Source organism: Pan troglodytes, chromosome 23, assembly GCF_028858775.2.
Source record: "Pan troglodytes isolate AG18354 chromosome 23, NHGRI_mPanTro3-v2.0_pri, whole genome shotgun sequence".
NCBI classification, from domain to species: domain Eukaryota; kingdom Metazoa; phylum Chordata; class Mammalia; order Primates; family Hominidae; genus Pan; species Pan troglodytes.
The window spans coordinates 39,621,129-39,647,751 of record NC_086016.1 but is presented as its reverse complement, the minus strand read 5'-3'; the positions used below and the strand labels follow the sequence as shown (position 1 = coordinate 39,647,751).

General features: G+C 56.7%; 1 protein-coding gene across 22 annotated transcripts; it reads right to left on the bottom strand.

Annotated features, from left to right (window-relative positions):
• Nucleotides 1-890: 890 nt before the first annotated feature.
• On the bottom strand, nucleotides 891-26,113 carry GGA1 (golgi associated, gamma adaptin ear containing, ARF binding protein 1). Of its 22 annotated transcripts, none has more exons than XR_010155937.1 (18): nucleotides 25,658-26,113; nucleotides 20,182-20,266; nucleotides 17,468-17,543; nucleotides 15,912-16,010; nucleotides 14,098-14,221; nucleotides 13,552-13,652; nucleotides 12,727-12,849; nucleotides 11,037-11,177; nucleotides 10,871-10,952; nucleotides 9,426-9,533; nucleotides 8,546-8,698; nucleotides 4,971-5,035; nucleotides 4,327-4,499; nucleotides 3,364-3,560; nucleotides 2,605-2,880; nucleotides 2,299-2,468; nucleotides 1,949-2,059; nucleotides 891-1,863 (listed from the first exon to the last, which is right to left on the bottom strand). XR_010155937.1 is itself a non-coding variant. In XM_063807673.1 (18 exons), exons 5-18 carry the CDS (start codon nucleotides 15,993-15,995, stop codon nucleotides 1,753-1,755), a joined length of 1,701 nt encoding a protein of 566 aa, XP_063663743.1. In that variant the 5' UTR covers nucleotides 15,996-16,010; nucleotides 17,468-17,543; nucleotides 20,182-20,266; nucleotides 21,350-21,517; nucleotides 25,205-25,404; the 3' UTR covers nucleotides 891-1,752. The 22 variants fall into 22 exon arrangements, 20 of the variants coding, with proteins under 20 accessions (XP_063663743.1, XP_063663746.1, XP_063663742.1 ...); XR_010155938.1 differs by having other exon boundaries at nucleotides 12,769-12,849; XM_063807673.1 differs by lacking the exons at nucleotides 2,605-2,880; nucleotides 25,658-26,113 and adding exons at nucleotides 21,350-21,517; nucleotides 25,205-25,404 and having other exon boundaries at nucleotides 12,769-12,849.
• Nucleotides 26,114-26,623: the final 510 nt, after the last annotated feature.

Sequence of the window (26,623 nt, the reverse complement as noted above, 5' to 3'; positions counted from 1 at the left end):
CTTGCTTGCTGATGAGTGTTAAAGAGCACACACGCTGGGAGGCGGGTGTGCTGGGCAATTCTCCAGCATGTCACAACTATATCTAAGAAGGGTTCAGCGGCCAAGTTCAGATTGGGAAACACTAGATTAGACAAAGTGAAAATGGCTTCTTAAATGAGGGACTTCCCAGGGTCTGTATGGGCTCATCTACTCAGGAGAAACCGTGCGCAGCCTCCCTGGACTCATCTGAGCAGGGAACACTTTCCTGCAGAGCCACACGCAGGGCTGGCCTCCCACACAACAGGGCCCATCTGCCTGGACCAGCGCCCCCTCGCTCCCAGCTGTGTGGCCTCGAAGCCACGCCCAAGCTTGGACCCCAGCCTCCTGGTTGGAGAAAACTGATAGCACTGTGTGGGGGAGAGCTGCCGCTGCGAGTGGCAGGGGCCCAGCTCAGGGTCCCTGGGTCTGCTCCCAAACAAACTGCGATTGGTGCTAGGCAAGGGAGTGATGTCTGGGGGGAGGGAGAAGCTGGGCTTGGACTTCCCTCTGGGGTGCTGCAGCATCGAGGTTGTGTGGAGGGCTGAGCACAGCAGGAGGAAGTCGTGAGCAGCCAGGGGCCTCCCCCTCGGTGTCTGTAGCAGCTGGGGCTCCTGCCAGGCCCTGGCGGTCGCCCACTTCCAGCTGGGACGGTCCTGGTCCGCCACAGCCCAGCGCCCTCTCTGGTGACTCAGCACTGGCCACAGGCCCCTTTGCAGGGCCTCTTCCGGTGCAGGGCCCAGGGGGTGGTGGGGAGGGGGCCCACGACTGACCTCCAAAGACGGAAGTGGAGAGGTCTACAGGGCAGCCCTGGGGAACATGGACTCAACCCCTCCCATCTCCCTCAACCTCCAAAGGGCCACGAGAGCAGCTGGTCCAGGAAAAACGACGTTTTATTTTCATAAATACTCCTGCTCTCACTCACACACTGACCCTACTTCTGACCACGGACAGATGGATGGACAGACGTAAGACACCCATAGGAGGCCCCAGCAGAGGCCAATGAATGAAGGAGACACACCGAGAACTCTAGGCGCCCCACAGCCCCTCGCTGGGGCCATGGGCCTCTGGCATTACCCTTGAGCCCCCACAGTCCCTCAGGGGGCCCAATGGCAAAGGGAAACCCCCAGGAGGAGTAGGGGCCAGGTGAGGTTCCCCCAGCCTGGCCCCCTGAGGCTGTGACCACAGGGCCAATCCGGAAGAAAAGCAGAGTCAAACCACACACCAGAGTGCAAATAGCTGGGGGTGTAGGCGTCACCCCCCAGTCACTGGGTTCCTATGGAGGAGGCCTAAGCTGGTCCCCAGCTCCAGCATCGCCCCCGAGTTATGGCTGGGCCTTCCCATAAGGCATAAGAGACAGGTGGGGAAGACCCCACCCCAGCTGGGGTTGGGGCTGGGCCTGAGGTCCTGGCCCTTCCCCAACAGCCGTGCTTCCTCCCCATGACCCAAGTTCTTCCAAGGCTACACAGCCCCTCCCTCTCCAGGTCCCGGTGAGGGACCTGGACCCCAGCAGCACAAACCCAGGTCCAGCCTCCTACTGGGTTTGGCTCAGCAGGGGCGGGGCCGGAGCAGGAGGGGGAAGAGTCACTTGAGGCCTATAGGGGTGTGGGGAGAAGCACCAGGCCTGGGGGTGAATGGCCATGGGCAACAAAGGGTGTCCTTGGCCACCAATGCCTCCCTCCAGGCTGGACAGTGACCGGTCCCTCTGCCCCTTCCTCTCCCCAGCCCCTCTCTGTTCTAGAGGCTACCCCAGGTTTCAGGTGGGGGGAACTGGTCCACATCCCCCATCTCGTTGTAGGTCTGGTCACCCATGGTGAAGGTGAGCTTGTAGCGGAGGCGAACCTTCTCCTGGGGAAGAGATGGCAAAGGCAGAGGGGTCAGAGGAGGAGAAGTGGCCGCCCCCACCCTGGAGCACTGCCTGGGAGCCCCTTACCTTCTGGGGGTTGGCAAGCAGCAGGACCTGGGTGATTGCTGAGGGGTGGACGATGGGGTTAAAAGCCGGCAGCTCCGTGCCCGAGGGTGGCTGCAGCTTCACCTTCATAACCTGTGGGCAGATGGCAGGATGGGCACAGCTAGCCCTGGCTGCTTGTCCTGCTCCGAGGAACCAGACCCAGCCTGCCAGCTCCCCTCCAGGGATCCTGGGGCTCAGTCCTTCTGGTCCCTTCTACACCAACCACCCAGCAAGGGAGGGAGACCTGCCCCCTGACAGGTGGCTCCCCACCCAGCTCCATGTCACCCTGCCTTGAGAGGAGGGAGGCATGCCCTGTCCGACTGGCTTGTCACCTTGGGGACAGCTGACTGGAACACGATGTTGCGGATGGGCTGGGGGGCGGTGCTCAGCATGGAAACCACCACCACCAGCACGTCGGAGCGCCCTGGCAGTGGGTCGCGGGCAAAATGGAAGAGGATGCGGAAGCCGTGCTGGTCATACACAGTCACGGGCAGGATGTTGCCTGTGGGAGAAGGTGGGAGGGCGATGGGACAGCTGAGCTGCAGCACATCCGCTCAGCCCCCAGGCCCCACCCGGCTCGCCTCAGGAGCTGGCTGCTGTACTGGCAACAAGAGCAAAGTCCTCCTTTGGGGCCTTACCTGGACCCTGGGTGGCAGTGCAGGCAGGGGCACAGAGCGGTGCCCAGAGAGGGCAGGTGAACCCCCAGTCTGATAGTGGAGGCAGGACACCCACCCCAGAGCCGAGTCACAGCCCAGCTTCCCCCGATGCTGTGTGGCTCTGCCTGGAGTGCTGGGGTGAGGGACTTGGTGAGGGTGAGTCTCACGCTGTGTGACCTTGCGGCAGTCACTCCCCTTCTCTGAGCTCAGGGTTCTCCTACTGGTGAGAGGGGCAGCTCTGCCCACTGCTGGGAGACACTGTGGGGGTAGGGTCTTTGGTCACAGGGAGCTCATAGAGGGTAATGCTGAGGACCACCAGGCCTCATGTGTCTGCTTGGGGCCCGGGGCTGGGCCATGGTCCCCTTACTGCTCCTGGGCTGGAAAAACCCAGCCTTGGATCTGGGTCTTTATCATGGTTCAGTTCTGTAATCTGGGGGAGACCCCAAACCTCTCTGTGTCCTGGGCCCTGCCTTCCTGGGGATGGAAGGGGCCCAGAGCCTACTCCCTAGAGGTCTTCTTGCTTATATAAGCCTGGAGTTTGTACAGCAGTCCTCTGATTGCTCTGGGGCAGATAAGGAAACTGACTCCTGGGAAGGGGAGGGCCTTGTTCAGAGCTCCCCTCTGGTTGGCCAGTGGCAGAGCCAGGGGAGCCCTGCTTTCCTACTAGCTTCCCCAGACAGAGCTCCTGACAGGGCAGCAAGCTGACCCAGCCCAGCCTGCACCTGCCCCAGCCCTACTCACTGGGTTTGATGGACTCCAGGGGCACAGTGATGCTGGCCAGTGAGAGCTCGGTTGGTACGGGCTGCTGCGGAGGCCTGGGGGGCTCTGGGGACACGGTGTGGAGAAGGCTGGTGGCGTTGGAGCTGGGGGTGCTGCAGCTGCTGCTCTTATTCTGCAGGTCCCGGAGTGTGAGCCGGGGGGCTGGCTGCTGCTTCTCCCTTAATCGGGGGACAGTGCATTAAGAAGTGATTCTTGGCCAGCGTGGTAGCTCACCCCTGTAATTCCAACACTTTGGGAGGCTGAGGCGGGCAGATCGCTTGAGCTCAGGAGTTTGAGACCAGCCTGGGCAACATGGCGAAACCCGGTCTGTATAAAAAATACAAAAAACTAGCTGGGCATGGTAGCGCACACCTGTGGTCCCAGCTACTCAGGAGGCTGACGTAGGAGAATCGCTTGAGTTTGGGAGATGGAGGTTGCAGTGAACCGAGATCATGCCACTGCACTCCAGCCTGGGTGACAGGGTGAGACTCCCTCTCAAAAAAAGAAAAAGTGATTCTTTGGTGATGGAGAGATCAGGGGCACAGGAAAGGCTGGCACGTGTGGCTATCTCTCTGGCCTTGGGTCTTACCTTTAGAAGGAGCAGCTCGTGTTCTCCCTCCACCCTGCACCCCACCTATTCACTCCAGCCCAGTGTCCTCCCCTCTGCCGGCCCTCTGGACCTTTCTCAAGGGAGCTGGGAACACCTGGGGGGAGGCCAGGCCAGTGGGCCCAGGTCCCATAAACTGTGCTCTGTGAGATGGGCCCAGGTCTGCCTTGGGCACTGTTGTGTTTCCAGAGGCAGGTGCACTGCTTGGCATCTGCTGCTTACAGAACAAGACAGCAATGAGCCTCTCCCTGCTGGGCCTGGACAAGCCCAGGAGAAGTTGCTGGTTTGTGGGAACAGGGAGTGCTCCCCACCCCATGCCAGCCATGGTGGGCCCTCACCACCGCACTTGCTGGGACTCCGGGGGCAGCGACTGCTGCAGGAGGGTCTTCCCCAGGAGGTCTAGGTCGTCCAGACCGCTGCTTGCTGGCAGGGATGTCTGCGCTGGGGGTCGGCTTTCCATACTGGGGGCCTGGGCCAGAGCAGGGGCTGGGGGCTCAGTGGCATCCGACGACTGTGGGGAAAAGGATGCAGGTGGGGTGGGGCTGTCTAGAGAGGTGTCAGCATCACCTGATCCTGCCCTGAGGCTCAGTGTCCTCCTTGCAAATGACATCTGGGAAAGCAGCCACAGAGGTGGGGACCCCAGACCACCCATGTCCATGATGCAGGGTGGCTGGGTCTGGTTGGGGGTTCTACATTCCAGGGACCTCTGTCACCCTCAAGGGAAAGGAAGAGGGATTGCCCATCTCAATCCCAATCCCAAAGGCTGGGCTGCAGCCCCAAGGCTGAGACTTGGGGAAGATACAGCTGGAGGTAAGGGGAGGCCCTGTACCCTGGGTGGGTGTCTCCAGGCCCCTGGGCCACCCCCTGGCCCTGGGCCCTTGAATAGAGCCCATCCATCCTTTTAGTTTATCCAGGCCGCTTGTCCCAGCTGCCCTGACCCTGGAACTGGGACAGGCCAGGCTAGTTTGTGGTCCCCTCCTACCTGGAAGCTGTTCCATCCGGTACCATCCAGGCTTGGGCCTGAAGGGGGTGTGGGGTCACTGAGGCCTGAGGGGAAAGCAGGAGAGAGGTGAAGGAGCTGGGCTGACCCTGCAGAGGCCAGAGAGCCGAGGGGCCATGTGTGCTGGCATGGGGCTCCCTGCCCCTTTCTGAGGCTCAGCACAGAGGGGAGAAACCCACACTTTCAGAGGGAACCAGCAGCAGAGCAGAACCAGTAACCAAGATCCCGGCAACCCCTTGTGCTGACCCCACACACGCTTCCCCTCTTCCCGGCCAGGCCACTCCAAAGCTACTGTGCACACAGACAATAGACATCAGGACTTTCATCTTCACTCGTCATCTGGCAGCAGAGAGCCTGCAGGGCTGGGCTGCAGGGAGAAGAGGTTCCTTTCCTCATGCATCCAGGCAAGGAGAGAGCAGCTCTGTGCCTGCCACTGGCCCACTCGAGGGACGCCTGCTGGGTGACTGTGGGCTAGGCACCGTGCTGGCTGAGCCACAGTGTCCCCAAGAATACGAGGACAGGGCTGGACTGGAGGCGACGCTGAAGGCCCTCTTGGCCCTGGCACATGGCAGTGAGGCTCACTGGTACTATGGAGGGCTGGGGATCCCTGTGGATGGCCCTAGAACTAGCTGCCGATGGGAAGGAGGCAGCAGGTCACCAGCCAGCCTGACCTCTGCCTGCCCTGGAATACTGTCAGCCAAGTTCACCCCAAATCTGACCTAGAGAAGATATGGGATCTTGTTTCCAACAAATCCTGAAAAAGTGAGGTCCAAACCGAAGTGCTACCTGACAGGCAAAGGCAAGGGTACCAGGAAGCTGTGACAGTTGGTCTCTTCTAGATGCACTTCTTAGAGGCCAGAGATAAAGTGCACTGATGATGCCCTAGATGCTTCAGGCCCTTCAGATGCTGGTCTTGCTTAATCCTCAAACAACCTTCAAAGGTAGGGGTGAGCTTCTCAGCCCTCTTTTAGGGATAAGAAAATGGACTCAGAGTTGGTAAATAACCTGCCCGAGAACACACAGCTGGAAAGTGGCAGAGTCTGGACTCATACAGAGCATGGCCTGACTGCCAGCATTTGAACACAACTCTGCCACTTGGCTGTGTGATATTGGGGGGTGACAGCCTCATCTGTAAAATGGAGACACCAGCCAGGTGCAGTGGCTAATGTCTGTAATCCCAGCTATTTGGGAGGCTGAAGCTGGGGTTTGAGATAAGCCCAGGCAGCATAGAGACTCTACCCCTAAAGAATAAAAGGAAAAAAAATTAGCCAATGCCTGTGGTCCCATCTACTTGGGAGGCTGAGATGGGAGGATTAGTTGAAGCCAGAAATTTGAGACCAGCCTGAGCCATATAGTGAGACCCCCATCTCAAAACCAAAAAGAGGTGGGCGCAGTGGCTCATGCCTGTCATCCCAGCATTTTAGGAAGCTGGGGTGGGTGGATCACTTGAGGCCAGGAGTTCAATACCCTGGCCAACACAGGTGAAACCGTGTGTCTACTAAAAATAAACTAATTAACCGGGTGTGGTGGCACACACCTGTAGTCCCAACTACTCAGGAGCCTGAGATGGGAGGATCACTTGAGACGGGGGAGGTTAAGGCTGCCTGAACACCCTCCTTGAGGGACAGGAACCTGTCTCCCACCCCTGCCGTGAAGAGTGAGGACCAGCCCCCTGTGTGGCCCCAGGGCCTCCTCCATTCACCAGGCCCAGGCTGCAGGCTGCCCTGGCACTTCCGGCTCCTGTGCCCCCATGCTTTGCCTCTGAGAGGAAAACAGAAGGAAGCTGGTGGCTCAGAACTATGCCAGTGCAGTGCGGGGACAGGAAGTGCAGCTGCATCTCGCTTCTCCTGTGGAGGTGGTGCTGCAGCTGCTGGCTGGGGGCTGGCGGCGCTGCAGTACTTCCCCACCCACTGCCCCTCAGGTAGCTGCCGCCTAGGGTTGGCTCCACAGGGGAAGATAAACCTTGTATGAACGTTCCTGTCCCTTGACCATCCTTTACTTCTCTGTAGAATGGGGTAAAGGTCCTCTCCCTGCAGTCACCCCTGGCTCTGAATGAAGAGGGGGAGGCTGCATGGGGCTCGTAAGCAGCTTCAGGGAGGGTGCTGGCTGCTGGGTTCACAAAGGGAGCTCACAACTGGGCCTCCTTTCCCCTCAGCTCTCCTTCCCCTTCAGCTCTCCCTCCACACTCCGGGTCCTCATTTCCTTTTCCTTGCTTATGAACAACGAGTCAGAGCAGCCCAGCTGCTCAGAGTGTGGCTTCAGGATCAGAGCCCAGCTCAAGTCCTAGAGCCCTTTCTGCACAAGTCACCCAGCCTTTCTTTTTCCTTTTCTTTTTCTTTTTTTTGTGAGACGGAGCCTTGCTCTGTCAACCAGGCTGGAGTGCAGTGGTGCCATCTCGGCTCACCGCAACCTCTGCTTCCCCAGTTCAAGCAATTTTCCTGCATCAGCCTCCCCAGTAGCTGGGACTACAGGCATGTGCCACCACGCCCAGCTAATTTTGTATTTTTAATAGACACGGGGTTTCGCCATGTTGGCCAGGCTAGTTTCAAACTCCTGACCTCAAGTAATCCCTCTGCCTCGGCCTCCCAAAGTGCTGGGATTCCAGGCGTGAGCCACCGCGCCTTTCTGTGCTGCCGTTTCCTCATTGTGCAGTGGGGCTATTAACGGCACCTGCCTGCAGAGACTGTGAGGGTCACCTAAGACAGGACAGACTGCAGTAGTGGGCACCACCTAAGGAAGCACTCCTGGAACCCAGGCAGACCCCGCCCAGGGCGCCCCGGGCCCCCATCACTTCTTCAAGGCCTTCGGGTCTGGTTTTTGCTTCAGAACTGGCTCAGGAAACCACAGTCTGAATCTTGGCTTCCAACATATCCCTGAGGATTCCTTTGATGGGGCCCTAACATATCTGCTCTTCATCCCTTCAGTGGCTCTCAGGAGGAGGCTGTTCTGATCTCAGCTCTCGGATGGGGCTGCTGCCCCGACAGCAGTTGGAAACCCAAAAATGGTTTGGGCAGCTGGGACCGCTTTGCTGCTTCCCCCCGGGTAAGCCTGGCCCCTGCTGGGCTCTGGAGCCGGAGCCTGCCTGGGAGTAACAGCAGGCCTGGCCCTGGACCAGCTTGGATCACCGAGTCCCTCGAGCTCTGGCCTCGGCTTCTCTGGAGCCTCTGGGTGCTCTGGAGCCCAGAGCCCTCCCTCTCCTCTTGGTGGATGAAGAAACTGCTGAACTTTTGCCCAGATAGTTCTCAATTCCAGGCTCTAACCTGTTGCGGGGAAATCCCCTGGTTTCCCCCCAGGCTGCCAGAGCCTGAATGCTGGTTAGCTTATCCGAGGCCGGCTTAGAGGTTGCCAGCCTCACCCTCTGGCCGTGTGGCCTCGCACAAGCTCCTAACTTCCCCGAGCCTCGGTTTCCTCAGTTGTGAAGTGGGCCTAATGCTCATCCACGTGCCCCACAGGATTCACACCTGGGGTACGTGGTTCCGCTAGCTGTGAGTGGGCCCTGGGATCATGCCCCATCTGCTGCTGAGCCCGCCCTCCTCCAGGCCTGGCCCCTTCCTCACCCAGAGACATGAGCTCGTCGTCAAGCAGGGAAACTGAGGCACTGGGCTGCTCAGGGCTGGCCTGCTCGCCAGGGCGGGTGGGCATAGCTGGGTAGGTGGTGCCCGCAGGCGGGAGATCCAGGCCTGAGAGATCCAGCAGGGCCGAGGTGCTCCCTGGGGTGGGAAAGAAGAGGCTGGCAAGTCCTGGGTGTACACGTGTCTCTCAGAGTCCACAGGGGTTGCGGGGGAGCAACACTTAACCCCCGATGCTTTACCACTGGTCTCCTGCCTCCCCTTCCTTGGCCACACCAGCCCCTGCCTGGAAACTGCTCAACAGGACCTCTCTTTGGCATATGATGGTACTTCTGTCCGGAATGTATTTCCTTCTTAGCTCTACTGGGCAAACTGCTACCCATCCTTAAGGCCCTGCTGAAACTTGGCTGCTTCTGTGCAGTGCCTCCATCTCCACTTCTCCCTAACAGAACCAATTCTAACCCCTTTTGTGACCCCCCAAGGCTGCCATCTTACCCTTATTAGACCTGAGTCTGTAATGTTTACTTTCCTAACCCCCCTCGCATTTTCTGATACATAAAGCCTCTGGGGTGTCATCTAGCCCTATACAACAGGTGCCAGATTTGTCAAATGAAAGAATGCCTTCCTTCTTCTGCCTGTCCTCACCAAACCCTCAGCTCCCCCACCAACATCCAGACTTCTTCCCCCACAGCTGTACGCTTGGCACAGACTTCACCCCCAGCTCCCTCCCTGGGGCCTTCCCCATCTTAAGGGGCCAGGGTCACCCTGGCAGTCATTCCAGCCGCTCTGAGACCAGCACACCACCCTGCACTCTCTGTGCCCCTCCAGCCTGATGGGTGCCCTCCCAGCTCTCCTGCCACCTCCTCACCAGGGATGGAGCCGGCTGTGGCATCACCGTTGACCTCCTCACCCCGCACCAGCTGCTTATACAGGTTGATCACCTGGGTGAGGTTGTCATTGGCCTGCAGGATCTCCGCTGGAACAGGCAGGAGGGGAGAGGCCAGGCTGAAGGACTGTGGGGGCCTCTGGGCGGCAGGGGACGAGGACCCCACATCCATCACAGCCTGTGTGTGAGGGGAAGGGAAAGGGGCAGGGAAACAGCCCATCTCGTCTGCTGAGACTCTGGCCCTCCGCCACCTCCCTGGTCTCACCTCCCACCCTTCCCTCATTCACTCCCTGCCATACTGCCTGGGCTGTCTCAACACACTGGGCCCGCTCCCGCCTCCAGGCCTCCACTCCAGCTCTGCTCTCTGGCTGCCCCAGATCTCTGCACGGCTTCATCCCTTACTGCCTTCAGGTCTTCACCCAAGGCTCACCTCAGGGAGGCCTGTCCTAAATCCCTCCTGCACCACCTCATCCCTTCCCTGCTTCTCTTCCTCCATGCCACTCACCACCGTGACAAACTCTCGGTGCTCATGGACTTGGTTATTGTCTGTCTCCTCTCACTAAACTACCATGAGGAAGCTTTTGTCAACCTTTTTTTTTTTTTTTTTTAAATATAAATATATTTGAAATAGAGACTGGGTCTCTCTGTGTTACCCAGGCTGGTCTTGAACTCCTGGACTAAAGCAATCCTCCCACCTTGGCCTCCCAAAATGCTGGGATTACAGGTGTGAACCACTGCACCTGGCCTTTTGCAAACTTTGATCAGTGCCAGATCCCTGAGGGCCTAGAACAGTGCCTGGCACCAATCAGGCCCTCGGCAACACTGCCTGCCCGGGTGCCAGGGTGTGGGGCAATCTGGGCAGTGAGCCTTGTGGGTGGGGCTCGTGCTTAATGAGGGAGTGGATGGTACCCAGACCGCAGCCCAGGTGGCCCAGGCTGACACGTGGGCAGAGATCAAGGAAAAGAACCTGGTATGTGGCCCTGGCAGAAGCCGTCGGGCTCAGGTCTGGAACTGCCCGGGCTGTGGGATGCACTCTTAGCTTCCATTCACCCTCACCAGGGAGGAAGGTCTGGGGGCAGATGGCCCTCCGTGTCCCCTGGCTCTGCCACTGTTCTGCTCTGTGATCTGGGCAAGTCATTTTCCTCCCTTAGCCCCAGTTGTGAAAAGGGGATGGGTCTGCCTCCTGTGCAGCTGCGGGCAGTAAATAAGATGCCTGTTAAGGGGGCTGGCCCACAGGGCCTCTCAACAGGGGGGCGGCCCCTGCTCTGTGTCCTCACAGAGGAGAAACCCAAGGTCGGTGCTGGAGAAGGGGGCCCCCTGGTGGTGGCTCCTTCCAACTGCAGATACTTAGCAGGGCCTGGGGGAGGTGGGGGCAGGAGGTGGAGGGAGAGGGGGGGACCTGACCTCAGCACCTGCCCCGGGCTCACCTAAGGCCTCATCATTGTCCTCTGTGTCACTCGCCAGTCGGAAGAGCGTGGGCCGCATCCGCTCACAGCGCTGGTACAGTTCCTGAGGGCAGCAGGGTGGGCGGGTCAGGGTCCGCGTGGGCTGTGGAGTGGGCAGGGAGTGGGGTAGGCAGGGAGGCAGGTGCACCTTCATAAGGTCCTCGCTGCTGCCAGCTGCTGCGCCGCCCTGGCTGTGACTCATCACCATCTCCGTGAGCAGTTTCACATTGTTGTTCACCTCCTCGATGGCATTCACCCTCTTCGAGATCTTCTCCATCCGCTTCTGGTCCTGGGGACACATTGGCCAAGGGCCCCTGAGAACCTTCGGCCTGGATGAGGCACTGCCCCCTGCCACTTGAGAGAATGTGTGCTGGGATCTGGGTTGACAGCTGGGTGACTGTGGGATCAGACTCCGGGTGGGGCTCCAGCAGGCCCTGCCAGGAGCCCCTCATGCCTAGGAAGGGCACGCTGGTCCAAGAAGCCCCCAGTGCCCAGGCCTCTGCACAAGCTCATCAGGATCTTCAGAGATGGCCCAGGAACCTGGGTTTCCAAACCCCTCACCAGGTGCTTCTAAAGGCCCAGGGCCCTAGACCTCCACTGTGGTTCTCAGTGACTCTTGCCCTCCTTGTGTTTGCCCTTTCAAAGGAGGTTCCTGTACTTCATAGTGCAAGGGGACCTCTGTGGTCACCAGGTACAGCCTGGAAACGAGCAGGAAGACCCTTCCAGTGTCTGTCGGTGCCTGGCAGATGGGGGAGCCCGTGCCTTCAAAGGCTGCTGTTGGGAGCAGCCCGGCTTTCCCCTGCCCCTCCGCTTACTGTGCGTGCCCCTCCTTTGTGGAGTGAAAAGTGGCCTCACACAGTCCTCCCACCTTGGCCTCCAAAGTGCTGGGATTACAGGCATGAGCCACCACATCCAGCTTTGAAACTTTTTTTTCAGCACTTTGGGAGGCCGAGATGGGAGGGTCATTGAGCCCAGGAGTTAGAGACTAGTTTGGGCAACAAAGGGAGACGCTGTCTCTACAAAAAATAAAATTAGCCGGGCGCTGTAGCGTGTGCCTTTGGTCCCAGGTACTTGGGAGGTTGAGGTGGGAGGATCGCTTGAGCCCAGGAGGTCGAGGCTGCAGTGAGCCATGATCGTGCCACTGCACTCCAGGATGAGATCTTGTCTCAATTAAAAAAAAAAAGTTTCAGCAGGCACCCAGGCAACATATGTATATTTACTTAAAAATTAAACATTTGGCCAGGCAGTGGCTCATGCCTGTAATCCCAGCACTTTGGGATGCCGAGGCAGGCAGACTGCTTGAGCCCAGGAGTTCCAGACCAGCCTGGGCAACGTGGCGAAACCCCTTCTCCACAAAAAAAATACAAAAACTATACCGGTGTGGTGGCACACGTATTTAGTGCCAGCGGCCTGGGAGGTTGAGGTGGGAGGACTGCTTGAGCCCGGGAGGTTGAGGCTGCAATGAGCCATGATCATGCCACTGTACTCCTGCTTGGGCTAGAGAGTGAGTCCTTGTCTCAAAAAAAGTCTCCTCATATACATACACGTATACATACTTACATATATTCATTAGTATTTTTAAATACTAAAAAGTAATTTTAAAAATACTTAGTATTTTTAAAAATATACTAAGGCCTAATTCATTTCTAACTTTTGACGAAGAGGTAGCCAGCCTCCCAAAGGCCCATCCAGAGCAAGTCACCCAGGCTGCCGGGAATTCTTCCCTGCACACCCTGGTCCCCCAGCATCAGCTTCTCTGCTGTGCCAGCCCGGGTCACTGCAGGGCTCCTTCCATGTGAAGACGCATACAGCCCCATCTCAGTGGCCCAGCTCAATACCCCCATCCTGCCTCCTCCCTGTGCTCTAGGCTCGGCCGCTACCTCCTGCACCATCTCTTTGATGAGCTTATTGGCTGCGCGGAGGTCTTCGGGATGGGAGCTCTTCAGCAGGCGGGCCAGCATCTGCAGAGACAGAGGGGTGTGACCGTGAGGGCAGCACCTGGGCCAGGGGTCAGAAGACTGGAGTCACTTGATGGCTCCCCGCTTCCTGCCTGTGGGACCTGAGTAAGTTACTTAAGCTCTCTGTGAAATGGTGAGAATTTACTGATGCCTGATAGGGTGGCCACAGGCCAGCGGAGACACTGCATGTAAAGTGCACACCACAGCGCCTAGCAGAAATAAGTAATCAACAAATGGTGCTCCTTATATCCCCATGGCTGAGAACCTTTCTGGGACAATGTACAAGAACCTTAACAGTAGACGCTCTCCAGGGCTGGGGCTAAGACTGGGGAGAGGGGAGCTTTTACTTTAACCTCTTTAGTTTAATCTTACCTCCTCCTGGGCTGTTTAACTTTTCACCCACAAGTTTTAATTTTATTAACTTTTAACAAAAAATTAGTGAAATTCTTATAGAAAAGGTCAAAATACCCTCAAACAAACTCCAGGGACACCAGACACACTCCTGTTTATTAAATGTGGGGATGCTGTATGGGACACACTCAGCACATATTAAATGCCCAGTAAACAGCACCCATCATCTACAACGATGCCTGGGCTCAGTGTGTGCCTCTGTTCCAACGGCTGATGCCAGGGCAGCTAGAGGTCAGAACCCACGGACCCCCACCTGGGCTCAGAGTCTCCATATGTGCCTCCTTGGAGTCTCACCTTGGATTTCTCCTCATCTTCAAAGATCACATTCTTCGGCCGTGGAGGAGGAAGGGGAAAGGTAGTGTCATCTGGAAGCCTGGGGTCGGACTTTACAATCCCTGGATTAGATGAGTGTCAGAAAGGCTGTCAATATGTCCCAGGCCCAGGGGTAGGGGTGACATGGGGATGGGGGCAGGCAAGGGTAGGACAGAAGAGGGAGGTCAGTCTTTTGCCAGCACGCTGGCTCTGGACTCTTAGTGGCCTGGGCCTACTCCTACCTACTCCATCAAAATTGCCTGGGGGAGATGGTTTGGGGACCCATATTTTGAGGCCACTCCCTGGAGACCACTCTTTGAGGGGAAGCTTGATTCGAACTCACCTTCTTTCCACCCAAGCTAGCCTCAGGCAGAGCACAGAAGGCCGCACTAGCTGTACTTTCTCCAGGAGTTAGACAGACCCATGACCTTGCTGGCTCAGAAGGCCCTGAAGCCGCTGGAGCCCCAGCTCATGGTGGGGGAGGGGAAGGCAGGCCCTGGTCGCCCCCCCACCCTCTGTGTGCCTCACCCTGCTTCTTTAGCATCTGGTAGGCCTCTGCGATTTTCACCTCCTCGGGCAGGCCCACTGTCCAGCTGTAGAGGAGCTCCAAGATCTTGTTCTTCACCTTCTCCGATGTCCGAGAGCCCAGATACTTCAGGGACACAGTGGGGAGGCCTTTGATACTGCCCAGCCCCACTCACTTCAGCCTCAAGCCCTGTCCACACCCTACTGCCTCCCCAGGACTCCCCGGGAAGCCCTCTAGCCTACAGGGTCCTCATAGCCCCGCCCAACCAGCCTGGGGTAGACTGAGTTCACCTACTACCCCTGCCACTTATTAGCTGGGTCAGCCCTCAGTGTCTGTTTCCCCACCTGCTAGATGGCACCATGGTGAGGATGCAGAACTGACATGAGGGACAGGCCTGCTCATAGTCGGCTCTGGGGACTTAGCCTTGACATCCCAGGAAAGAGGAGCCAGAGGTCTCCAGGCTGCCCAGGGAGGGGTGAGGGTGGAACTGGGAGGCCCTGGGCCTACTCTCCGTCTCCTAGCAGCAAACTGGGCTGGGGAAAGTGGCTCTCACACCAGAGTCCCCTGTTGGGAGGAGAATGGGAGGCCATATGGATTATTCAGTAGCTCTGGTCAAAGGATGGGTCTGAGCAAGGAAGGGCCAAGGGGGTGGGCTGTCACTCAAACAGCTTAAGAAATGTTCACAGTAGGCCGGAGGCCATGGCTTATGCCTGTAATCCCAGCACTTTGGGAGGCCAACGCAGTGGATCATGAGGTCAGGAGTTCAAGACCAGCCTGACCAATATGGTGAAACCCTGTCTCTACTAAAAATAAAAAATTAGCCAGGCTTGGTGGTGGGCACCTATAATTGCAGCTACTCTGGAGGATGAGGCAGGAGAATTGCTCAAACCTGGGAGGTGGAGGGTGCAGTGAGCTGAGATCGCACCATTGCACTCCAGCCTGGGTGACAAGAGTGAAACTCCTTGTCAAAAAAAAAAAAAAAAAAGTTCACGGTAGGTAGGCCGGGCATGGTGGCTCACGCCTGTAATCCCGGCACTTTGGGAGGCCACGACAGGCAGATCACGAGGTCAGGAGTTCGAGACCAGCCTGGCCAACATGGTGAAACCCCATCTCTACTAAAAATACAAAAAATTAGCCGGGTATGGTGGCGTGCGCCTGCAATCCCAGCTACTTGGGAGGTTGAGGCAGGAGAATTGCTTGAACCCAGGAGGTGGAGGTTGTGGAGCGTAGAGATCATGCCATTGCACTCCAGCCTGGGTGACAGAGCAAGACTTCATCTCAAAAAAATAAAGAAAAAGAAATGTTCACGGTCTGTGGGAAGACTCCTTGGGCTGAGCCGGGGATGGCCCGTCTGGAGCCAGCAGGCTCCATCACTCAGGTCTGTGGCCTTGGATGCTGAGGTCCAGGGAGGTTGCTCTTGTGTGGTGGGGACAGGGAAACCTGCCAGAGACCAGCTAGGGTTCTGTGGCCAGGTCCACAGGGAGTGATTTCAGGCCAGAGATGGCTGACACATACAGCCATCTGTCAGCTTATGTATCCCCTGGAATCATTTCTTCCTAAGCACCGGGCAGCTCCATGGCTGCCCGCCCCTGGCCAGCCTGGAAACACTCCTCCGAGACCCCAGGCTGTCCCAGAATCAGGTATGAGAGGACTGTGAGAAGAGATCTGTGTTTTTCCTAGGTCTGAGTTCTAATGGGGGGCTGAGGTGACACCCCAGTGGGAGGCTCCCTGGAAAAGTCGCTCCACAATCTGAAGGTCCTCTTTCCTCTCCCCACATCCGACAGGGCAGGACTGAGCTTGGGCTGAGGGCACCAACCTTGGGAGACACGACCTTGATGAGCTCGTTGAGAAAGCGGAACTTGCCCACTTCGTCGTGGAACCGCTTGCCGCAGCTCTTCATGCATGTTTCCAGCACCTGTGCAGGGAGGGGGGATGGGAGGGGACGCCCAGGTGCATCAGAGGCCGTGGCCTCCCTCCCACACCTTGGACAGGGGCCAGAAGCCCATGGGTGGGCTTTCAGAAGGGAGGGAATGGCCTGTGAGGTTGGAAGATTCAGAGTCACACAGGCCTCTGGGACTGGTCATCACTCCCATGGGAGATAGGGTCAGGCGACCTACATACAGTGCCCAGCAATGCCCAACCTGTAGCAATGCTCTAGTCCCATTCATAGCTTAGGCCCCACATCTGAGTACCAACTGTACATTATTTTCTTACTATTTTTCCTTTTTTTTTTTTTTTTTTTTTTTTGAGACAGAGTTTCACTCTTGTTGCCCAGGCTGGAATGCAGTAGCACGATCTCGGCTCACTGTAACCTCTGCCTCCTGGGTTCAAATGATTCTTCTGCCTCAGCCTCCCAAGTAGCTGGGATTACAGGCGCCTGCCCACCACGCCTCGCTAATTTTTTATTTTTAGTAGACATGGGGTTTCTCCATGTTGGTCAGGCTGATCTTGAACTCCTGATCTCAGGTGATCTGCCCGCCTCAGCCTGCCAAAGTGCTGGGATTACAGGCGTGAGCCACCAGCCCGGCCTATTTTTCCTTTTTTAAAAAAACCTTATATAGGCAACATCTACCTTGGCCTTATCCTAAGCTACATCTATGAAATCATAGGACTAGTTATACTTGAGAAAAAAATGTTAAAACAAATATGTAACAATAATGATTATCATTTAGAGATGGGGTCTCACTCTGTTGTCCAGTCTGGAGTACAGTGGCACAATCATAGCTCACTGTAGCCTTGAACTCCTTGCCTCAAGCAAGCCTCCTGCCTTGGCCTCCCCAAGTGCTGAAATTACAGGTATAAGCCACTGCGCCCAACTAAACACGTAAGTATTAAAAGAGAAACTGTATCTCTACCACCACTTAAAATCAGCTTTGCTCCATGGTGGGTTGGTATGTGGCCCATGCTGGGGGCCACAGACAGTACACCCCTCTCTCCTCTGCTATTGAACAGATGCAAAACCTCAGGCCTGAGCCCAAGCACCACCCCTTAGCTTTACAAACGTGCAGATCTCTGGATGCAGATACTCCAGGAGTGTGGCCTCGGCAGGTCTGGGTGGAGCCCTGATTCCATGTGTTGAACACGCTTCCTGGAGAGGCAGCCGATGTGCAGCTGAAGCAAGGAACCCCTGGACCAGATGACCCTAGAGGGCCTTCCCTCAGCAACAGGCCTACGTGTATGGATGCTGGGGTGGGAGGCCAGCCCGCTGGCTGTGGTGGGACCCTTGGGGCAGGCCCAGACCTCCATCCTGGGCCATCTTAGCACAACTCTCTTGGGCTCTGAAGAGCCTTATGGACCCCAAGAACCTCAGTCTTGGCCTCCCTTGGTGTCGTCACATGGCGGGGGATGGATGGTGGCCTCTCCCCTTCTCACCGTCAAGGCCTGGATCGCCTCCCACTCCTGTGGGGACTGGATCTTGTGGGCCAGCAGCCGGGTGGCGAGTGGAGGCCTGGGTGGGAGGAACAACACAGAGCCAGAGTCGCCACGGAGTCCCGGTCACCCTAGGGCCACGACCCCAGGCCGCTGGGACTGCAGCCCTCCTCCAAGGGGCCCTGGTCGCCCTAGGGGAGGGTCACCACCCCAGCCCGCCGCCGAGACTTCAGCCCTCTAAGGTTTCTGCAGGCATATGCAAAGGCCCAGCTCCCTCTCCAGATCAGATATGGCCTGAGATTGTGGCAGGGCAGGGCCAGACAGAGACTGCAGGCAGGGACCTTCAAAAGGTGTGAGCTCAGCTCCTGGGCTGGCCTAAGAACTCTGATGTGTCACATCCTTGGCTTGGCTTGCCATAGAGACAATTACAATATGCCATGAGAGACGGGCAGACACAGTTCCCTGGGAACTCAAGGTGGCAAAGGAAGTTCTGCTGTGGCAAATCAGAGCAGCTTCATGGTGGAGGTGGTGACATCATCTACCAGACTGTAAAAGACCCGTCACCAGTGACGGTAAGAGCTCACATGTGCTGAACTGGTCATGTGTGAGGAGGCTCATATGCACTTTCCTGCCTAAGCTGCATAAGGCAGGCAGCATGGTCATTCCCGCCTCACCGTGGGAAGTTCCTTCAACTGTGAAGAAACTGACACTCAGAGGCAACCACTCACCCAAGGTTACTCAGCTAAGAGAGGGGACGGGACTCGTACCCAAGCAGCACGACTCCAAAGCACACACACTGCTGTTTGTGGTCCCGAAACTTTAGTATCGCCTGGGGAGCCCACTAAGAATGTCCACTCCCAGCTGGGCACGGTGGCTCACGCCTGTAATCCCAGCACTTTGGGAGGCCGAGGCAGGTGGATCATGAGGTCAGGAGATCGAGACCATCCTGGCTAACATGGTGAAACCCCGTCTCTACTAAAAAATACAAAAAAATTAGCCGGGTGTGGTGGCAGGCGCCTGTAGTCCCAGCTGCTGGGGAGGCTGAGGCAGGAGAACCGCGTGAACCCGGGAGGCGGAGCTTGCAGTGAGCCGAGATCGCGCCAATGCACTCCAGCCTGGGCGACAGAGCGAGACTCCATCTCAAAAAAAAAATAAAAAGAATGTCCACTCCCAACCCCTCACTGGACAGTCGAGTCTGGGGGCAGCCCAAGAATGTGCATTTACTTTATTTTATTTATTTTTTTGAGATGGAGTCTCACCGTCACCATACTGGAGTGCAGTGATGCAATCTTGGCTCACTGCAACCTCAGCCTCCCGGGTTCAAGCAATTCTCCTGCCTCAGCCTCCCGAGTAGCTGGGACTACAGGCGCACACCACTGCACCTTGCTAATTTTTGCATTTTTAGTAGAGATGGGGTTTCACCATGTTGGCCAGGATGGTCTCAATCTGTTGGCCTCGTGATCCACCTGCCTCGGCCTCCCAGAGTGCTGGGATTATAGACGTGAGCCACCACACCCGGCCTTATTTTTTATTATTTATTTATTTACTTATTTTTTGAGACGGAGTTTCACTCCGTCGCCCAGGCTGGAGTGCAATGGCACGATCTTGGCTCACTGCAACCTCTACCTCCTGGGTTCAAGCAATTCTCCTGCCTCAGCTTCCTGAGTAGCTGGGATTACAGGCATGCACCACCATGCCCGGCTAATTTTTTTTGTATTTTTAGTAGAGATGGGATTTCTCTATGTTGGTAAGGCTGGTCTTGAACTCCCAACCTCAGGTGATCCACCTGCCTTGGCCTCCCAAAGTGCTGGGATTACAGGCGTGAGCCACCATGCCTGGCCTATTTTTTTATTTTTTAAGAGATGATGTCTCGCTATGTTGCCCAGGCTAGCCTCAAGGGATCCTCCCGCCTTGGCCTCCCCAGTAACTGAGATTACAGGTGTGCGCCACCATGCCTGGCTAAGAATGTACATTTCTGACAAGCATTCTAGGTAATTCTTTGTTTTGTTTTTCGAGACAGAGTCTCACTCTGCTGCCCAGGCTGCAGGGCAGTGGCGCAATCTCGGCTCATTACAATCTCTGTCTCTTGGGTTCAAGCAATTCTCCTGCCTCAGCCTCCTGAGTAGCTGGGATTACAGGCACGTGCCACCACGCCCAGCTAATTTTTGCATTTTTAGTAGAGACGGGGTGTCACCATGTTGGCCAGGCTGGTCTCAAACTCCTGACCTCAGGTAATCCACCCACCTCGGCCTTCCAAAGTGCTGGGATTACAGGCATGAGCCACTGTGCCTGGCCAACATTCTAGGTGATTCTAACACAGGTAGTTCTGGTTCTTCCTTGAGCAAAGGGCCTACTGGCCTCCTCCCAATTGGGGAACATGCAGTTCTCCCTCTGGGGGGCCTTTCCCCACAAAGCACTGGCTGCGGGTCCAGCAGGCCTGGGTCTTACCAAGCTCAGGACTAGCATTTTCTCCCTGTGAGATGTGGGGGCAGATCTGAGTCCTCTGAGCCTTGATTTCTTTACCTGTTAAATGGATCCAGCAAGGCCCACCCCAGAGAGTGACACCCAAACAGCATTCAGTGCCAAGTGCCCCATCCTCATCGCTTTGTGAATACGTTCAGAATGAAAACGGGGTCTCCACCCACCCAGGCCATTGTACCCGAGACTGGGTTCTGGAGAGTGCAGGGCAGTGCAAACAAGTGGGGACGGCCACCTACCCCTCAAAGTCCTCGTTGAGCTGCTCGCAGAAGCCGTTGATGCTGGCCCAGTCGAGCTCCTTGTTCAGGGGGTTCGTGGCTCTATCTGGAAGAGGAGAGCTGGGGTCATTGTGGCCCGGCAGTGGGATTCCTGCTCTTCCACTCCTGACCCTGGCAAAGGTGTGGTCAGGAGTGGGAGAGGAGTGTGACTGAGCACGTGGGAAAGCTCTCCCCCTGCCTTCCTGCCCAGACAGCCTCAAGACCTGAGTGTGGGTGTAGACAGACAGATGAGCACAGCTGCCCTCCAAAGGGCCCCACTTTTAGAGACTATGGTCAGGGCCCTTCCCCTCCTCCCCACTCCTCCCACCCCTGCAGCTGGACCCATCACGCCAGCCCCACCTCCTCTGATTCTGCTGAGAACAGTGTCTCCATAATTCTCATGAAATTTATGCTCAGAGGAGATCCAGAAGTAAGGGAGAAAAAATCATAGTCCCGCCCTCAAGGAGCTGTGTAGCCGGGAAGTGGGCCAAGGGAAGCTAGGTTCTCAATAACGTGTGACAGAGGGAAGCCAAGGAGCTGTAGAAACACAGAGGAGGGGCCAGGCGCGGTGGCTCATGCCTGTAATCCCAGCACTTTGGGAGGCTGAGGTGGGTGGATCACGAGGTCAGGAGATCAAGACCATCCTAGCTAACATGATGAAACCCCATCTCTACTAAAAATACAAAAATTAGCCGGGCTTGGTGGTGGGTGCCTGTAGTCCCAGCTACTTGGGAGGCTGAGGCAGGAGAATGGCGTGAACCCGGGAGGCAGAGCTTGGAGTGAGCCGAGGTCTCGCCACTGCCCTCCAGCCTGGGTGACAGAGCTGGGACTCTGGGTGACTCCGTCTCAAACAAACAAAAAAGAAACACAGAGGAGGGGACTCAGTTCAGTTTGGGGTTGAGGAGGCTGCCTGGAAGAGGCAACACACAAGCAGGGACCACGAGGAGTCACCCACGCTGGAGCTGGTACACCTCTGACCCACGCATGGCTGTACGGGCAGGAAAGATGCAGGTAACCACACGAGGCAGAGAATGAGGGGCCTCAGTAAGGAGAATGAGGGGCCTCAGTAAGGAGAATGAGGGGCCTCAGTAAGGAGAATGAGGGGCCTCAGTAAGGAGAATGAGGGGCCTCAGTAAGGAGTGAGTCTTACCATCACACCAGGTTCAGAAAGCCTTCATTCCCTTGGGAGTGGCTCCGGTGTCCCCTTCCCTAATCCTCTACTCCTGCCCACGGTAGCAGTGCTGGGTCAGTTCTCTTTTGTGTCCCCCAGCCTGCTATGGCACTGCATCCCAGCCACTCATGTCCACACCTGTCTCCCCTTGGCAAATGAATGAGCAGTCAGCTGAGGGCAGGCAAAGGGTGAGGTTCTGGGGAAGTCTGAATCCAGAAATGGATAGTGGCAAGGAAAGAGGGCCAACAGGTCTACATGAAGTGGTATAAACACGACCAGACAGCTACCCCTTTAACCCCCAATACTGGTTAAACAACAATTTAGGTTACATGCTTCCCTGAACCTCCATTTCCCCATCTTGTAAAGCTGGAATGAAATATGGATTTTTTTTTTTTTTTTTGAGAGGAGTCTCGCGCTGTTGCCCAGGCTGGAGTGTAGTGGCACGATCTCAGCTCACTGCAAGCTCCGCCTCCCAGGTTCATGCCATTCTCCTTCCTCAGCCTCCCGAGTAGCTGGGACTACAGGCACCCGCCACCACGCCCGGCTAATTTTTTTTTGTATTTTTAGTAGAGACAGGGTTTCACCATGTTAGCCAGGATGGTCTCAATCTCCTGACCTTGTGATCCGCCCACCTTGGCCTCCCAAAGTGCTGGGATTACAGGTGTGAGCCACCGCACCCGGCTGTATTTTTTTTTTTTTTTTTGAGACGGCGTCTCGCTCTATCGCCCAGGCTGGAGTGCAGTGGCGTGATCTCGGCTCACTGCAAACTCTGCCTCCCAGGTTCACGCCATTCTCTTGCCTCAGCCTCCCGAGTAGCTGGGACTACAGGTGCCCGCCACCACGCCCGGCTAATTTTTTTTTTTTTTTGTATTTTTAGTAGAGACAGGGGTTTCACTGTGTTAGCCAGGATGGTCTTGATCTCCTAACCTCGTGATCCACCTGCCTCGGCCTCCCAAAGTACTGGAATTACAGGTGTGAGCCACCGCGTCTGGCCTGTATTTTTTTATTTTTATTTTTTTTTTAGAAAGAGTCTTGCTTTTGTTGCCCAGGCTGGAGTGCAGTGGCGAGATCTCCACTCACTGCAATCTCAGCCTCCTGGGTTCAAGCGATTCTCCTGCTTCAGCCTCCTGAGAGTAGCTGGGATCACAGGCGTCCACCACCATGCCCAGCTAATTTTTTTGTATTTTTGGTAGAGATGGAATTTCACCATGTTGGTCAGGCTGGTCTCAAACTCCTGACCTCAAATGATCCACCCACCTCGGCCACCCAAAGTGCTGGTATTACAGGCATGAGCCACTGTGCCTGACCGAAATATTGATTTTGGATGACAAAATACTTTTTGCATGGGAAGGCCATGGGGGCAGCCAGAGCTCGATCTTCATTTCTCCACAGCCCACCTCTAAGCACCACCCCTTCCCAGCCAGTTCTGCCCACGCCTGAGCACCGAGCTGAGGGTGTGGAAGGACACAGCCCAGGAGGTAGAACAGAGAAGGATCTGTGGACAGGAGGCTGGGGACTGACCCAGCATGTGGCGCCTGCCCTGGGCCATATGTTATGGCAGAGGGCCCAAAGCCCTGGAATCCCAGTGGCTGGCCGCCATTCATCCAACTCAGATTTAAGTATTCTGGGTGCTGGGGCTCCAGCAGTGAACAGACAAAATCCCTGCCCTCCTCAAGTTCACTGCCCAGCAAGAGAAACAATGAATACTCAGATTAACAAACCCCGTGTACTGCAGACTGTTGCAAAATGTTACAGAGCAAAGCATAGCAAGGAGAAGTGCAGACAGCCTGGGAGGTGGGGGCTGCTCTCTGGGAGGGCTCTCGGAGGGCTCTGGAGCCCTCGGGAGCTGCTCTCTGGGAGGCCTCTCAGAGCTGAGCTGAGATCGGAAGGACGAATGTTCGCTCTGGATCTAGATCTCTGTCTCAGGAGCTCCACAAGACCCTCTAGTCCCTCAGAAAAATGAAGCCCCTGTTGACCTCCTGGGGATACCAGGAATATGACCCTCCCCAACCCAGGGGTAAGGGTAACTGTCTACTCTGCCTCCGAGTCCCCAAACAAAGGCTGGGGAACATCAGTCTAAAGTTAGAGAATCACTGCCCATTCAATGACACCCAGCCGGAAGACCCTAAAACAGGAAGTCCCTTAAAGTGTCAAAGACACGTGAGTTGGAGTGAGGTCAGAGAAGCTGATTTTGGACTGCTCCTGGGTCAGACGCCAGTGAAGAGGAAGCGCTGGCATCATGAGACATCATCTTTCTCCCCCTGCCTCTGGCTGAAAGCCAGGGCCTCCAGATCCAAGGAGATCTGACTGACCTCCTTGGCCCATGGCCCCTGACCCTCAGCCCTCTTAATTCTACCTGAGGGGAGTACCCTCCCTAGCAGGCAGTTGGGGAGAACACCTAGAGAGGGAGGGAGGTGTTTCACAACAGGGTAAGACTCCACCCTGCCACTCTATAGTGCTGACAATAACATCATTTACCTCACTAGGCCGGGCGCGGTGGCTCACGCCTGTAATCCCAACACTTTGAGAGGCCGACGTGGGCGGATGAGTGGCTAACGCCTGTAATCCCAACACTTTGAGAGGCCTATATAGGCGGATCACCTGAGGTCAGGAGTTCGAGATCAGCCTGGCCAACATGGTGAAAGCCCATCTGTACTAAAAATACAAAAATAGCTGGGCGTGGTGGCGCACCTGTAATTCCAGCTACTCGGGAGGCTGAGACAGGAGAATCACTTGAACCCGGGAGGTGGAGGTTGCAGAGAGCTGAGATTGTGCCACTGCACTCCAGCCTGGGTGACAAGAGCGAAAACCCGTCTCAAAAAAAAAAAAAAAAAAAAAAAAAAAGAAGCTACCCTTTACCTCCAGCCTCCACAACGGAAGAGGAAAGATCTTACAATTCTGCTAGGACACAAAGCGGGAAGGAAAGGAGAAAATCCCAGCCCCAATGTGTCGGGGCCCAGCCAAACCCAGGTATCTCTAACTTCTGCCTGGTTTTAGACTCTCTGGACTCTCAGAAAACCCCCACTGTTCCTAAACCTGAGAATGTTTTGTATGACCCACAGCTCAAGACCTGTGTCTGACATCAGTTAGCCAGGGGCCCACCCATCCCCCCAGCCCAGTTGCTGCTGAGACCCAGGCGGACACTTCCGGCGTTCACAACGGTCAAGGGCTGCTGAGTGCCCCTTTTCCACCCCCTGCCCCTCTGGTGGCTAGAATGACTCTGAAACATCCCTAGAGGTTTGGTTCTGGGGCCAACCTCATGGTTCAACTCTGCTCAAGCCTGGCTTAAAAGGGGCCGGCCATGACCCCAAACCACGCTAGACAGTTGCCGGTGTGCCCGGGTCCAAGAGGCTTCCCTGAGGCCCTGGCAACGACGGGGTCCCAACAGCAGTTAAAGCCTTGGGAGAGAACCCTCACTAGACCAGGGAGAAGCCAGCCACGGCTTTCAGAGGCAGAGTCCAGGAGCGGGGCTGTGAGAGCAGGGGATCATCAGGGCTGTGGGTTAAGGAGCTCAGGTGGAGGGTTTGCGGGCTAGGAAGCCTAAGCAATAGGAAGCTACGTCTGAGGAGAAACAAGAAAAAAAGGGGTGTAGAAGCCTTTGAAGGAAGTTCAGCAAGAGCTGGGAAAGGCATCTTGGAGACTGAGGGGTTAGGCTGAAGGGAGTGACAGGGAGCTTGGAATTATTAATACTTCTGGAGTCTAAGACTCTCCCAAGCCTGTAGGGTGCGGGGGTTTCTCACTGTGTGGCTAGAGACTGGGAGCGGCGGGAGGAATCAAATGGGGCAGTGGGTCCTCCCTTCCTGGACGGGGTAATGAGCAAATGTGACTACTTGCGGGCTCCAGGAACGCCATGCAGGGCCAGAGAGTGGAGGATTCGGGGCCTGAGAATAGTAGGGTCCCTCCCTCCCGGGTGTGAGATGCAACCCCGGGGGACCGCTCGCGTGCTCCTTCCCCGGGCCGCTACTCCGTGAAGCAATGTGAGCCTTGGGGGTTGGAAGCTGCTCTCTCCGTCCCGGGGGTTCCCGGCGCAGCTCACTCGCCGTCCCAGGGGTCGTGGCCCAGGGATCCGACAGGTGGGCGGCGCCCGCTCCCACCGCTGGACCGCGCAGGGGCCGGGGTCCTCCATCGCTCCAGGGTCTGAGGGGCCGACTGAGGACACCGCCCCTCCCGGGCCGGGGGCGGGGCGTGAGGAGGGGGCGACCCGTACCCCGCCCCCGCTGGGAAGGGGCCCGCCTCGTGCCCCCGGTTCCGGTTCCGGTCCGGCCCGCGCCCCTCCCGGACACTCACTGATTCGCGCCTCCAGAGTCTCCGGCTCCATCGCGGGCTCCATCCGCCACCGGCCCCCAGCCTCGGCACCGCCCCCCCGCCCCCCGCAGCTCTCGCGGGACCTCCTGGGCACCGCCCTCTGCCGATTAAAGGGGCAACGTCCGAACGGGCGCGCTCGGCACCATAGAGAGGCCAACGAGCTCGCCTAGAGCGTCACCTACTCGCCCAACCCCACCCCCACGCGGCGTCTACGTCGCAGCTGGGGCCGGCCGCCTGCTTTTCCGTTCCCGGCGCTCAGGCGGGAGAGGAAGCGGAGATACTGCAGGCTAAGGGCAGCACCATGGAAACCCCAAGGGACGCTCTAACTCGTTCTGCGTCACGGAGATGTCTGTGACCGCCTCCGGAAGAATTCTCTGCGGGCATGTTGCTGAGGGGCTCTGAGGCCACTTCCGGAGCCCTGAGCGGCTACTTCCGCTTAGAGTCGAACGTGGGAGAGTCCCTTAAAAGGGCGATAAGCTACATCCTTATGTACCTTGGCCGCTGTGAAAATGACGAAAATAAATCAGTTTCTTGAGTGCTTACAGTATTCTGGGCATTGTCCTAAGCACTATTTGTAATTAATCCATTTAGTTCTGACTCCTTACAACAAACCCACCAGATAATTAGTCGGCCTGAGGCCGCACAAGTAGCAGAGCATGAACCCTGTGCCGTCTCCTCCATTCATCCAGCAAACGTTTAATGAACTCTTTGTATTTGCTTTGCTCTGTGATGGGCACAGGAGATAGACAAGGCCAGATATTTATTACAGTGTGATAGGGGAAGCCCACGGGGTAGTGGGAACAAAGGAGAGGGCTCCTCCCCCAAACTGGGGTGGGGTAGGTGGGGGTGTTGTCAGGGAAGGGGTCGTGTCAGGGGAGGGGTCGTGTCAGGGGAGGTTTCAAGAGAAAGTGATACTGTACTTCGCTCAAAGGCAGTCGGATTTCTCCA

Excerpts from the sequence above, each read along its gene's own strand:
- GGA1 (XM_016939132.3), bottom strand. The coding sequence starts at position 25,700 with ATGGAGCCCGCGATGGAGCCGGAGACTCTGGAGGCGCGAATCA. Across the intron at positions 14,222-15,911 it reads TCAAGGTCGTGTCTCCCAAG|TATCTGGGCTCTCGGACATC; the intron begins GTTGGTGCCCTC and ends GTGTCCCTGAAG. Across the intron at positions 12,850-13,551 it reads AAGATGAGGAGAAATCCAAG|ATGCTGGCCCGCCTGCTGAA; the intron begins GTGAGACTCCAA and ends CTGTCTCTGCAG.